Raw genomic sequence first — 14,231 nt, 5'->3', positions numbered from 1 at the left:
TACCTCCGGTATGACCTCGTGTATCTCCCGTCTGCTTAACGCAGCTCATCTCTCCAGTAGGAGCGCCTGTTATCGGCCTCTTAAAGATGCAGCCTCACTGCTTAGACTGAACTTCATTATGAGCTGTCTCTTCAATATAACCTTTATCACAACTTGTCAAGTAATAGGTAACTTTGTAATTATTCTCCCTTCATTAATACTGCGCTTAATTACAGTGTAAGATATGAAACTCATTCTGGTAGTTTTGTTCTCTACTTCTCTCCTTCCTGGGAAAAAGCATTTACTTTGACCATTTGTCTTCATAGGGATGGATATGAGTGAAAATAGGAATTAATAATGATAAATGAATTGTTTTAGAGACATATTACTGGGAATTATAGTTGACTGATTGCTGCTGATTACCTCTGACAGGATTATGTTTCTCTCTGTATAGTCAGGGAATGAGTCTGCTGTTTTCAGTCCCGTATTCAGTCCCACACACAAAAGTAGTAAGGGCAAAAGGGACCAGGTTGACGTTTTATTCTGAAGACTACAAAGCTCAAAACAATAAGCATCCAACCAATCAGGAGTTGAGTGATAAATGATCAAATAGCAGGAAATATTAATGACAAAAGTTCAAATATCCATTCACATTTGGAAATTAATTCAGAGAGGACACTTTCTGAGTAATAACAGCATTACAAAAAAACAGCACATGACAATGATAAACTTCTGTGATCTTTTCTTTTTTTTGGCAAAATCCACATCCCTCTTAGAAAACATCTGTCTCTCTTAGCTCTGACACAAAAAACATTATGCTATACTTCAGCTGTTTCAAGTAACCAAGAGGAATGTTACGTCTCATTCACTGTAAAACTGCGGAAACAGGCATAATGCGCGCGCACACACACACACGCAAGCACACACACGAGTTGCATATGAGCAATGAAGAGCTTTTTGTTATTGATGCATAACTGCACACATTTAAAAAAACATGAATCATAGTTACTGAAAAATGACAAAAAATATGTACATCCCTGAAATAAAACAGCAAAATCAAACTACATTTTAAAAAAATGATGACATTCTGTGTGCTAACAATTATATGGGTATAGTGCTTGGGTTTCTATTCTTCACACTGTCATCAGTCTGTCAGGCTCATTTCACTGTACCAATCTTTCATACTAAAATTCCACAAATTGAAATTCATCATATCATTATCTCTTTCATGTTGTTCCTCACAGTCTCCCATACAAACATTTATTAAGTCATTATTCTATGAGAATATAGAATTTCTCAATAAATCTGATGGCTTACAAATTTCAGTACAGTCGTATCTGACAAAAGGTAATACTAATGCGTTCATAGTTGTTTGATCATGGGCAGATACCTGCAGCTACATACACACTACTGTGATTTTTATCGATTTTTTCTTAAGAGTGATGCCTCCTTGGTCAAATAGTTGAGGAGTGATTTTCCTATATTCACAACCAATCCATATATACAGCACAATTATTCATCTGTGATAACAGCCTTAGCTCCCTCCTTCACAGCCCTGGAATAACCACACAGTGGAGTCATTTGACATCAACTACAAACCATCTTTACAATCGAAGGCATGGGTAGAAAAGGTACAACATTTAAAGTGTGTTTAAAACTCGTAGTCCTTCTCAGCCATGTCGATGGCCCAGGCAAACTTCTCTCTCTGGGTTTTGTTGTAGATCTTCTCGATGGGAATGCCATATTTCTTGCACCTGGAGAGGAGGGAAGATGGACCAGTTTAAGGGCTAAAAATGACTGAGCTCACCCACTCACCACCCGTGTTCACTAGTCACTGTTCACAAATGGGAAAATTCCATGAAGAAGGCTAGACAGTGAGTCAGATGTCAACAGAAAATAAATGAAGCTGTATATATGAAGCTCATGTGTGCTGCATTAATGTTGTAGGGACTTGATTAGAGACCATTGCTTGTTTACTGATTTTGAACTGAGAAAAAGTCCACTATGTGTTAACATACTGGTATATCTTCTATAATACACTGTTTCTAGAGACGGTCCATATGTACAATACACTGAACTCATGATAAAACTACAATCCTTTTTCACAACATACATTTTGAAAAGCAGGAAAAGCACAGGTCAAACTAATTTTGAGTGTCCCACTGAGCTGTAACAGTGAGCCAGCTTGCATAATAACACCAAAGCCTTGAAACTAGCTCACCTGAATGGAATGAGCTCCTTATTAACGTTATTGATTACAACTGTGCTTTTCCTGTTCGGACATGCCAAAATGTCTGCTGCGAGGAAGCTCTATTGTGTTACACTGTTATGGTTTTCTGGGGCAGTTGGAGAGAGCAGAGCCATCGAGTAAAACCTGTCCTTTTTCTTCTATGACAGGTCAAAATGCCTGCGGTGGAAAAGGCCTGTTGGAGAGCCTGGCTAAACTATTCACATTTTCAGTCTTGAGTGAGAATTCTGAACTTGTGGCACATTTTGGTTGAGAAAACTGTGGCCTTAAATGTTTTCAGATGTCATGACCTCTCTTCACTTAAAGTGCAGGAACATCATAGCTATATTCTAGTATTATGCACCAAGATCTATGAAATGCATTCCTCAAGCATTTCATAGATTTCAAGCAGAGAAATATATTTAAAACTAAGGCCTACCATGAATCCTGTGTGATAATTGTTTACATTTTAAGGTACACCTGTATTTCCCATTCCAGATTAAACACCAATTGTGTTTTTCTGTCTGTAATGACAAAGAATGAAGGAACTACTGAAAAAGGGCTCAGGTTGGACTGCTAATGAGTAATATGAATATAAATAAATATAGCTGAATATATGTAAACCCAAGTGACATTAATAGAATTACTAAATACTATATTATAGAAATGAGAAACATTCAACACCTCTCTTATGAGAATCAATCGTAGTAGCTAACTAAACAGCAAAACAGGCAAAGGCTGTAGCTGTAATTTAGAATTATTTATATAATTAATTTAATTAAGTTTCTCAATAGTAAAGTCACTTGATATAGGAAGGACAACAGACTGTTTCAACCAGTGTCTTTACTGTTTGAATCTACTATACACTCTGCACAACAGAAAAACATGCGAGCCCAGCTACCAAACAACCCGATTCACCTCAGCGTTTTCATCTCTGTTACACATATACAACTACAGTGTAGACCAGGTTCCCATGCACCACCCTGTAAGGGGGGACCCCATCCCTTATGCCTTACAACCAGGCAAAACATGGAGCATTCCTGTATCCATTGTGCTTGAGGAGGAGGCTGTCCATAAATAGCTGTGGGGCATGGGTTAGGGAGGGCGGACCACTGTTCCCCTTCTCTGTGGCCTGGCCCTCCATTCAGCCACAGACTACTCCTCATTGACTTCCCACATGGAGGAAGGAGGGCTGTTTGGGGACGCTCCCTGGCTTTTAGAAACAAACCCCATTGTTTCTCGCACTCACACGCTTTTCTTCCTCTTATTTTCCTTCTGCAGCCGTTAACTTTTTTGCTTGTGCTGCTCCTTTTCCTACAATGCAAGAGCATTTCCTGCCTTTCTGTCACCAAGGTAGATATGCACCCCCACACACCCACTCGCCCAGAGAAAGCTGGTCTATTAAGCAGTGGGTGGTTTACTCATTTAATGTCACAGTTTTTATTTACTGTACTGTGACACCTGTAATCAAATAATAGCTGGTGGTTCATAAACAGAGATAAACAGCCTCAGCTGTATTAAATAAATACCATGCAACAGAGATGCGTGGATCCAGGTAGTTGAGCTTGGAGGTGCCCAGAGCAATCTGCTTGTTCTCCTCTCTGTCTGTGGCCTGCACCTGGAGCTTCATCAGCTGCTCCTCTATCCTCTGGACAGCTTTGCGCTTCACCTCCACAGCCCTGAGAGGGACAAAAGACAGACAAAGGAAGGAATAAATACAGATGCAGAATATAGAATATACAAATACAGAAAAAGACAAAGATCAAGATGCATAGATGCACAGAGACAAGAGGGAGACACAGGGAGGAAGAATTATACAGATGGACTGACAACCTGATGCTCATCAGATAAAACTTGTGGCCTTCCATCTCACCTGGGATGAAGAGGTTTAAGTAAGTTAAACTGTTCTTACTTTTTGCTCTTCTCATCATGGGAAGCCTTGTGATCAGCCTTGGCGGCCTTCAGCTGCTTCCTGGCTGCAGACAGTTGATTTTGTTTCTCGTCAATCTGCAATCACAGCAAACACACACTGAGTCTAAATACCTCAGAAAAGAAAAGAATCTTTACCTTGAGGATAGGGCAATATCTTCATCTGGTAGATGAAGGTTTTACCTTGGTCTGAAGGTTTTGCATGGACTTCTCAAATGTTTTGGGCGGAGCTCTCTGGTGGTTACAGAGGATTGCCACTGCCCGGTTGGCACGGTTGTATGACAGGATCTTAGCTGGGATGCTGTCATCAGCTGGAGACACAAAAACAACATGACAAGGTAGGAGAAGTTTAAAATTCCTGAAATTTGAAATCACCAATCCAAATATTACAGTGCTTGTATGTATATGTATATAAAGGCACAACAAGTTTTAGTCATGCACAGTAAATTACAGGTATAGTGTATTTGTAACTGGACCATCTGTATAGTGACCTGTTCTTAAAGTAATTATACAAAATCTGTCAAAATATTCAGTCAAGTCATTACTTGACTGGAAAGGCCTCCAAAGTTAGCTAACATTCCCATTTTGCTCTTAATTAATTTCATTTATGTTGGAGCTGGAGCAGACAAGCATTGTTTACATAGTGGTTATGCTTTATTATATGTCCCTGTCACATGTATTTTGCCTGTACACAAGTTTATGTTCCACGTTAAATATTTTATTACGAGGGACTTTGTACTATTCTCCTGTGGGAGAGGATCAGGTTTATTTGTGTAGAGGTTCCGCTTAATTATCTGTCCGATTGTCAGAACAAACACGTATTAACTCCAAAGAGATCCTGGTGTCATAGCATCTTTACATGTATAACTGAAGAGACTCATTAAACCAGAATCCTATACTGTATTACTTTACAGTTCCTTACAGGCATTAACTTACTGGATGAACGGATTTGATTATTTTTTCATGTTGACTTCAGTTTTGATGTTGATAAACAATGTCACTGAAAAAATCAGTCTGCCATACATTGTCTAAAGTTATTCCTGTTATTACATCAGGTGTTTTTTTAACTGGCTGAAGTTTCTGTCACTCACGGCAGGTAAGTTCCTTAAGCTGCTGTTGCAGGGTGATGGAGGCGTTGTAGGTACGAAAGACCTTGGCTGTCAGTCCATCCATCAGCTCCTGTAAGTGTTTATTCAGAATGGAAGTCTGCAGGAGACACAGAAAGAGGGTATGAAAGACCAGGGGAAAGACAGAAAAGACACAAATTATTACAATTATTAATTTTAACATTTCATTCAGAGAGAGGCCCTGGAGACAGATATTCACGTGTGTGTTTCTTACATTCAGTCGGTCAAAGAGGTCGTCTTCTGGCTGCTTGTTCTCCAGAAACAACTGAAGGTTTTTGAAAACCTGTGAAGAAACCAGCAAAGATTTACTGAGCATGAAATGACTTGTATTTACCACTTGACAGGTAACTGTATGTTCATGTATGCAATATCACATTTCTGCCAGATGGGGGAGCTATATTATTTATGTTCATGCGGACAAGTGCAGGTGGTTTATTCATTGTAGGTTAGTTTTTTGTTTGCGCTTCTGTATGTAAGCAGGAGTGCACAGAGGAAGCGCAGCAAAATAGATAGCAATAGCAAAAGATGCTGAAGAATTTGTGACTGAAAATTATACATGTATAGTGTTTCTGTGTGTGTGTGTGTGTGTGTGTGTGTGTGTGTCAGTGTGTTTGACTGTGTGTGGGTACACTCCAGTAATAGCAGGAAACAGACCACCCCCTGAGGCAGACCAGGCGGAAAGCTTTTAGTGCCTGATCACCTGTCTGTGCAAACATCCTCCTCAGTGTAGCAACTTCTTATCTCATTAACACTAAATTCACATAACTGTCACATCCACACCCAGAACCACCCTCATAAAACCAGAAATCACACTTCAGTGCTTTAATGTATCTGCCAAAAGCCCTCTTTCTCCCTTTAGTTCTGTGTTTAACTCCTCTCTCCCTCCATTCCCATCTTCTGCTCCTCTCTTTCTCTTCCCTTTTCTCACCCTTTTCTCCACAGGGATCTTGTTGTAGTAGCGGATGGAGTCTTTTCCCAAGAAATCAAACTCCACCACGTACTCCTGGTCGTCCATCTTGGGATACAGTTTGATGTGCTCCACCCGCAGTGAGCAACAGCCAACCGTGTCTGCTGTCTCACCTTCCTCCTTTTCGTTACCCGCCCTCAGCGCCAGCTACAAGGGAAACACCATACACTGTGATCTATTATCAAGATGTAGGGGTGAAAAATGTATTCTATAAACTTGTTTTACTCATACCAAATGGATGAAAGGAGCCTTTATCACTATCGTAACAATTTTACTGTATTTTTAATCACCTTGTCTATGAAATACAGTGCCACTGCTCTCTGCCTGATCCTCATCTCTTTTGATTTCCAGTCGTCTCTATATTGGTTTCGGATGCGATCCACACACTTCTTCAACCGTCGGGCGGTCTCATATTTCTGCCAGTCCTTCTCCCCCTGCACAAAGATACACACAATTTAAAGGATAACTGCTAAATATGTAACCTCAGAAATGGGTTAGGATTAACACAAGAGTGTTGCTGGAGGCTCAGTCTTGAGACTACAGGCACCTTGATCCTGGAGCTAGGATTCAACATGATGTACTTGATGGAGCCCTGGATGTTCTCAGTCCAAGACGCCAGCCAGGTCACCTTGTTATCATGACGAACCTCCTTCCATTTTGTCCCTGGGGGAGGTTTAGGGTGCTTGGAGTCCCTGTAGAAAAAGAGGCAGATTTAAATAGATGGGCAACATGTTCACAGCTTTCCTTCTATGTTTAGCACAGCATTTCCCACAGCTTGGAGTATTTCTGTAGGTGTGGTGTTGTCTAACTCCACAGAGGCTACAATGTGTCGATTACGGTGTATTCCTCATTGGTCCAATAAGCTACAGCCCTCTAATGAATCTACAACAGAAATTTAACCGGGCTTTTTTTTTTTCATCTTAATGGACCAGACCAAGATTAGTTTTATAGTATAAACAACGCAGCTATGAGACAATAGAATGCAGAGAAACATCACTATAAAACAAACCCCATTGTGACCAGAATATGGGGGTCAACAAGTCCTCCCTGAGTAGTGTTATTGTTTGCACACACACAGCAGGACAGGAAGACTACCTTTGACACAGTACTGGCATGTTTGCAAGCATGTGTCATACATCTGCCGCACTGTATGTGTCACATGCAGCACGTACATTCTTTTGCTGACATCCCTTGTATTGGCAACTGAACGCAACAAATTAGCTTTTACATAAACTCTTTTTCACACACACTGCCCTGGAGGCATGGAATGACAGAGATAAAAAAGTTAATTATTCCCACCATCTATAAATAAATCCAGCAATTACGACATGACCGTTAGAAGATGGAAGAAGAGATAAAGGGAGGAGAAAAAAAAGGCTGGTGGAGAACAGGACAGAAGTGTGAGATATGTGTCTGAACGTGACCTTTAGACAGACTAATAGTTTCCACAAGCACCCACTTTATATATTCTCTTTTCACAATCACACATGTTCACACTTTGCCCTTGTAATTCACACATTGTCACACATGGTTTGACAAGGCCAACCTAACGTCAACTCCTGCTCTATGACAGGTTTTGTGTTCTTCCTGTCGACCCTGAATTTAAATAGAAATTTTAAAATTCTTGACAGTGAGGCTACTGATAATAGCGGTGATAAGATTACCCACTTGCTACAGTTAATAATGATATCTTCAGGTCTGATGCGGCGCTTCAGCATGCCCATCTTCGGATGGTCACCTCGTCCTCGGAAGAGGCCCGGCGGCTCAATGCGGAAGTTTCCAATCCTCTCCTTGTGGTTGTCCATGATGCAGAAGCCGTACTCCTGGAGGAGCCTCTCATTCTCCTCTTTGATTTTCTACAAAGGGTATGAAAAGAGGAAAGTACAATCAGAGACTTCATGATGTTTTCTCGGCTGGGAGACTCAGCATGAATATAGGTCTACCTGTTTCTCCTCTTTGGACATCTGTTTCCTAGCCTCTGATTGGGCCTTGAAGTACTCATTCATCTCACTGAAGTTGCACTTGTTCAGGTCGGTGATCTTTGACTTCTCCTCTGATGTCATTTCCTACAATAAAAGAGAAGGAATCTGAAGCATGCCCACTTTAAATGCTTGAACTTCACACCCTCTGTAGATTCTGCTCTTGTCCTCGAAGTGACACACACAATTATTTTTTGTGTCTCCTCTCCTCACCTTCCTCCAGTCCTTAAAGAAGTTCTTCCTGAAGATGTCCTTAGTGGTGTACTCGTGGTCCAACATCTTAGCAAAAAATGTTGCTACCTCCTCTGCAAGAGCACTAAGTTTCATGGGCTTACCTACAAATACAGAACAACTGCATTGTAGTCTTGACCCAGGATAATCAATAAAGTATTAAAAAGTTATTTTTTACACAGACAAAACTAACCATCATAGTAAAATTTGACGTTGCCAGGCAGGGGTTCGTAGGGAGGTGCAAACACTGGACCTTTATGTTCAAGGAAGCGCCATTTGGAGCCATCAGTATATCTCTCCTCCTCCCACCTAATCACCATAACAACAAAAAACAACCCGTGAGAAAAAAGAAAACTATGGTATCTATTAACTGTTTATAACAGCTAACTGTTCTTGGTGCATAATTTCCTGAGGAAAAGAACTATTTTGTCCCCAAGATTATCTTACCATTTCCACTTCTCCTCTTCTTCTTTTTTGGCTTTCTTTCCTTCTGTTACCTTTTTGTCTTTTGTCTTCTTTTTGGGCTTGATGTCCTAACACAAGTGGAGAGAACAGAATAAATCTGACGTTCCAGCCTGGAGAATATGACAACATGTTAATCAAAATAAGAAGAAAATTAACCTCATCCTCCTCATCTTCTTCATACTCATGTTTCCTCTTCTTTGCCTTTTTGTCATGTTCTGTCTTCACTTTTTTGGGCTTGAATTCAAATCTATAAACAGTACATGAATTGAATTGTATTTGAGCACAGATTTATAGACAATGATATCTTAACTGTTACTAAAGTGAATCTGGATTCATTTGAATGATACCCACTCTTCATCATCGTACTCTCGCTTGGAGTTCTTGTGATGGGGAGATGGGTAGAAGCCGTTGTCTTCCTCCGGCTCACTCTTAATGGCAGCTGGGCTCATGTCTCTAAGTCACACATTGAAGATATTGAACTGCATATTAGTAAAGCAATAACCCATTAATCATAACCAAGCTATAGCCTAGCCTGTGGTAAATTATTTCCAACATGATTTATGGCCAGAGCTGCTTTATAATTACTTTTATTTCAAATCAGATGCTGTTTACCTTACATATCCATTTTCTTTCTCCTTTTTAGGCTTGTCTACATCAGATGATTTGATCTGTGAGAGACAGGGGAAAATATATTAGATTTCCTTGTCTGTTCATGATTAAAATGCACTTCAACGATGTTTAAACTGTCTAAACTTTTACTTATAGTCACAGAGTTCATGTAAGGTTAGAGTAGCCATCTGTGTAGTTATTAGTGTTATGTTTTGTTTTCTCAAGAGGAAAATCTCTGGAAGACATTGCAATACACCAATAAACACAAGCGATCTATCAAAAGCACAAAATAATGATATGTTAATGTAAGAAAATATTTATTCTGTAATGATGACAAAAGATAATATCTTCACGATGGGTCTGTGCAGCCTTTCGTAAAAGGCAGACTGACTATGAACAAACCTTCTCTTCTCTCCTCCTCTCTTTGTCCTTGTCTTTCTCTTTATGTTTTTCCCTGTGCTTGTCTGAGCTGCCGTCGCTGTGCCTCAGCTTCTCTTTGTCTCTGTGTTTCTTCTCAGAGTGCTCCTTATGTTCGCTGGAAACACAGAAGTCGTGTGTGGTGGGGGTGGGGTGTCAGAGATCAAGTGCAAAAGGTCAGCCATGGTCCAGATGCATAGACACAAAAGATGCCGTCCACAAAGCAGCAAACACCAGCAATACAAATGTAACCACTTTTGACAAACAATGACAGTGTCGTGGACAGCTGCCAACGGGAATGGCAAAAAGTCGTGACTCTGCTTAATATACTGCAGCCCACAAGTATTTCAACCAGACAAAAAGAAACCATGGCAAACGTCCACACTGGTTCAAATTACAAATGCTCTGCAGATGTCATTCATAAAAACACATTTTACTGAGTCCTTGTGATGTATGTTTGCTGATTTAACATGGCAGGGTTCTATTAGTTTCAATTAAATCACCAATACCCTCTGAGATTCTCTCATGTTTGTTGAAACACTAGCCTTTTTAAAAATATGTTTCATACTGGCAGAATCTGCACCCAAAAGCTCAGACTTTGTCACTATCCTTCTCATTCAAGGATTCAAAGTTTTGCAATGATAAGTGCATGTTAAGAGGTAACACTGAAAATTTTCGATGATTTCAAGGGCTACTTCAATACATAAATACGGGCTTAAGAAACCTGTAATAGTCACGTCATCAACTCAGTATCATGTATTTCATTTAAAAAACAAGGAAAGAAGATGCAGATATCCTCCTACCTGTTGCTGTGCTTGAATTTCTCTCGCTCCTTGTCTTTCTTGTGATCTTTGTGTCTGTGTTCCTTGTCTTTGTGCTTGTCTTTATGTTTGTGAGAGTCTACGATACAAAGGAGAGATCAACTTGTGTAGCAGCATTAAAAAAAAATCTGAACAAAAAATATTTCTGCCCATTGTGTATATCTGAAAATCAGTCTTTTACATTTAGTAGTCTACACTTACAGATTTAGATGAGCCTCGTATTAATTTAAGCTAGGAAATGTATTCACATGAGCTAACAGAGAAAAAAGCACACTCCGTATTTCTTCTATATTCCACACTACTTTTAAAAGTCACATTCCTGTTAGCTCTCAGTGCCCTGGTCTGCCAAAATTATTACTGGAAATTTTACTTTACTTTAATGAAATATTACTCTAGCCTCACTATGCTGCCCAGTTGTAGTATAAACAACAAACAAACAAACAAATATTGGATTGTATTTGGTTGCCAGATACACCATGTGCCTGTGCCTGACAAGCTCATTCAGTAATGCATCTGAGGCTGACCCATGACCCCAGGACACACCTCTGTGGTGATGTTGGATATACTGATAGGTGATAGTAACTGTGTCATATTTTATTACAGGGGTCCAGAATTAGGCACAACCACAGGCCTGTTTTTTCACCACAGTTCAATGTGGGTCCAATGTGGATGGTGATGCAGGTATCTACTGTATGATGCAGACTGATTTATTTATTTGAATATTTTATTCTTGAGAATCTTATTTCATTTGGGTTTGTTCTAGGATTGTATATGAATGCAGCCACCAATTTTCCATGAATTAGTGATGGATAACGGCACCACAGCAGCTTATGTGATACTTATTTGGCAAAAGAAGACTCAAAATTCACATTAATGGTTGACTGAAAGTGCTGTTGTTAATACTGTTGTCACCTTAGAAATAATTTTTCATGGGCAGGCTATTTCTAATAGACCACCAAGTATTTGACTTTGAAAAGCAAATTGTTAGATGTGACATGGTCATATTTACCAGGATTTACATAAGCCATGTATATACATTGTTATCTACAGTATATTATTAAAAATTATGTAAAAGATTAGATGAAAATTATGGAAAACTTTCATTGTGGGGCCAGATTTGCATACCTCTGCTTAGGTATTTACCACAATATCACTGAAATGTTGTAACTATATTCTCACAATATTCATCGCCTCTATTATTGACCATAACAGAGGCTTTTTTTCAGCAGGCTGTTAGCCAACTTTTCATGTATTTTTTTAATAGATATTATAAATGTGAGAGATCTCTCTCAGTGCAGCTACTCAACATGATTAGGCTATAATCATTTTACACGAGTCTTCATATTAAAAACATTTCCTGCTGAGTAAAATCCCTCCTGAGATAGACCTGGTTTAGCTTGATCATCACCTCGTGGCACCCTGTTGTCATGGCAGCTTAATAACGGCGTTATCAGCTATTGTCATAAGGAACAGTTAACACACATCCCAGTTATAAAACCCAACAGACTGCTTTTCTTTCCAGCAAATCAGGCAGGATATTAAGCTTTCAAGAAAAAACAGTGCTCTCAACTTTATAGGAGTAGCGGATACTCTGGTGTGGAGGTTATAATTTGTGCAAAAAATGACTGCTGAAGGCATATGCTTTTAATCATGAAGTGCACTAACTTTCTTTTCTGTGACTTAAAGTTTTAAAGTCATGTGTGCTGATTCCCCTGTTAGCGGTGCACAATAAGATAAACGTCTATCTGCACAGAGATGGAGGCACAGTACAGCTGGTGGTGAGATACGGGCAGGGAGAGGCGATAGGCACCCAGCTCTCGCCTCCATATCACGGCAGACAGTTGGCTCACTGATCGGCGCCCTGGCTGCTACACACAGAAAAAGAAAATGGCGCAGAGACTAAGTCCTCAGCCCCAATTCTGCCACTTTCGGCTCCAAAATTCGTTGCAATTGCACGCACATATCGTCGAGCTGAAGCATGCAAAATAAACACGATGCCAGGCCCTTTCGGAATATCTTGTCAGATTAAAAAAACGGGGGTCGCAAGTGTACGTTTCAGACCCTCTTTTTGAACAATAGCCGCAAGAGAGTGGAGGAGAAGGGACTTAGTCTCTGGGACGCCATTTCTGTCCTTTAAAAACTAACAGTAGACACATCACGATTCCGACTGGAAATCGGAGTCATTGTGAATAAAAATCATCATCAGTGGACCTACCGCTTCCTTTAGATCCAGAATTGACCTGAAAATTGTGAAAAAGGATGTTTTTAATATTTAAATTTTGAAAATGCCGGTAGCTCGGTTATTCAAGTTTCAACTGGTATACAGATGTACCCTAGAAATACGTTTATTTTACTACAATAACATGCGAATACTCCACATAATTTCAAAGTTTTCATCGAAAACACAAAAGAAAAGAGCGTAACTTGTAACGTTAGCTAACGTTTCTTTACCGTTATTTCATATCATGACGATTTATACTTGTCAGTTATGTCAGTTATTGCCATGGAATTCATAAAAAACTGACAAAAGAAAAAAGAAAAAAATGAATTATTGGGAAAGAGCTACCTGAGAGCCTCCATGTCCATGATCTCCGCTCATGGTCAAGTTGTTTTTGTTTGTTGAGCAGGTGAAGTTATCACAGTAGACAGCTGTTCAAAGATGCGAGGCTTAGGGAAACCTCACTGACACACTGGAATGGAGTCCCAACCTTTACGGACTGCGCATGCTCGCACCAACCTGAACGCAGAAAACACTCTGTGTAGTCCCCTACCTGAACCAGTATCCAAATATCAGCTATCAAGGCCGTGTGGACACTTTATCCTTTCAAAGTCCTCTCATTATTATTTTATTACACTCATAGAGGATACTCGTTTCTGCTGGGGCGGAGTAGAAAAATTTGAGCCCTGTGTATATGCAGTTTCAGAGGGGCCCCAATTCCCCTCAACGCCATGCTTTTACACTGCAAACAGTGATCAGTAGTAATATTGTAGTAGTCAGCATTTCACTTTTTTATGCTGTAATACTACATATATGACACTTTTTCAAAGCAAATATTAACCAAAACACATGGATGGCTTTGGGAACTTGGGCACAGACAGGGAAAAGCCCCCCTGCACCGTCATTTGTAGTCATTTTGATTGACAAATTGATTGAATGGTAATTTTGCCAACTTCTTGGCATCTCACTGTGGTTGCTTTGACTCTCAGTGGTCAGTTTTTATTGGCTCATTTTGCGTCTTTTTATGTTCCTTTTGCCTCTCTTTGGGATCATTTTGTGTCTTTGAAAACAATTATTAACAGTCCCTTCATACAGACGCTATATCACAGGGGGCATCCTGAACTCCCAAACCCTGGAAAGAAAAAAACATCCTGGAGAAAAACATGCTGTTTAGTACTAACTGCCAATAGAGACAAAGTTATGCTGACTTCTGGATAAAATTCTAATCATTTATGCTGAAGAGAAAGCTTGTTTGCACACAC

At 39.8% G+C, this 14,231-nt stretch overlaps 1 protein-coding gene across 1 annotated transcript; it reads right to left on the bottom strand.

Moving 5' to 3' along the window:
* Positions 1-504: 504 nt before the first annotated feature.
* top1b (DNA topoisomerase Ib) lies at positions 505-13,481 on the bottom strand. Its single transcript, XM_018668215.2, has 21 exons — positions 13,318-13,481; positions 12,967-12,991; positions 10,734-10,830; positions 9,916-10,048; positions 9,517-9,572; positions 9,256-9,357; positions 9,061-9,151; positions 8,887-8,972; positions 8,633-8,748; positions 8,422-8,543; positions 8,173-8,295; positions 7,898-8,085; positions 6,777-6,921; positions 6,520-6,663; positions 6,191-6,376; positions 5,477-5,545; positions 5,227-5,341; positions 4,319-4,446; positions 4,119-4,213; positions 3,736-3,885; positions 505-1,733 (listed from the first exon to the last, which is right to left on the bottom strand). The coding sequence occupies exons 1-21, from the start codon at positions 13,348-13,350 to the stop codon at positions 1,631-1,633; spliced, it is 2,307 nt and encodes a 768-aa protein (XP_018523731.1). The 5' UTR covers positions 13,351-13,481; the 3' UTR covers positions 505-1,630.
* Between the last annotated feature and the right edge of the window lie 750 nt (positions 13,482-14,231).

This window comes from Lates calcarifer, linkage group LG6 (assembly GCF_001640805.2).
Source record: "Lates calcarifer isolate ASB-BC8 linkage group LG6, TLL_Latcal_v3, whole genome shotgun sequence".
NCBI lineage: Eukaryota > Metazoa > Chordata > Actinopteri > Centropomidae > Lates > Lates calcarifer.
Note: the sequence above shows the minus strand (reverse complement) of the source record. Positions and strands in the feature narration are given on the sequence as shown.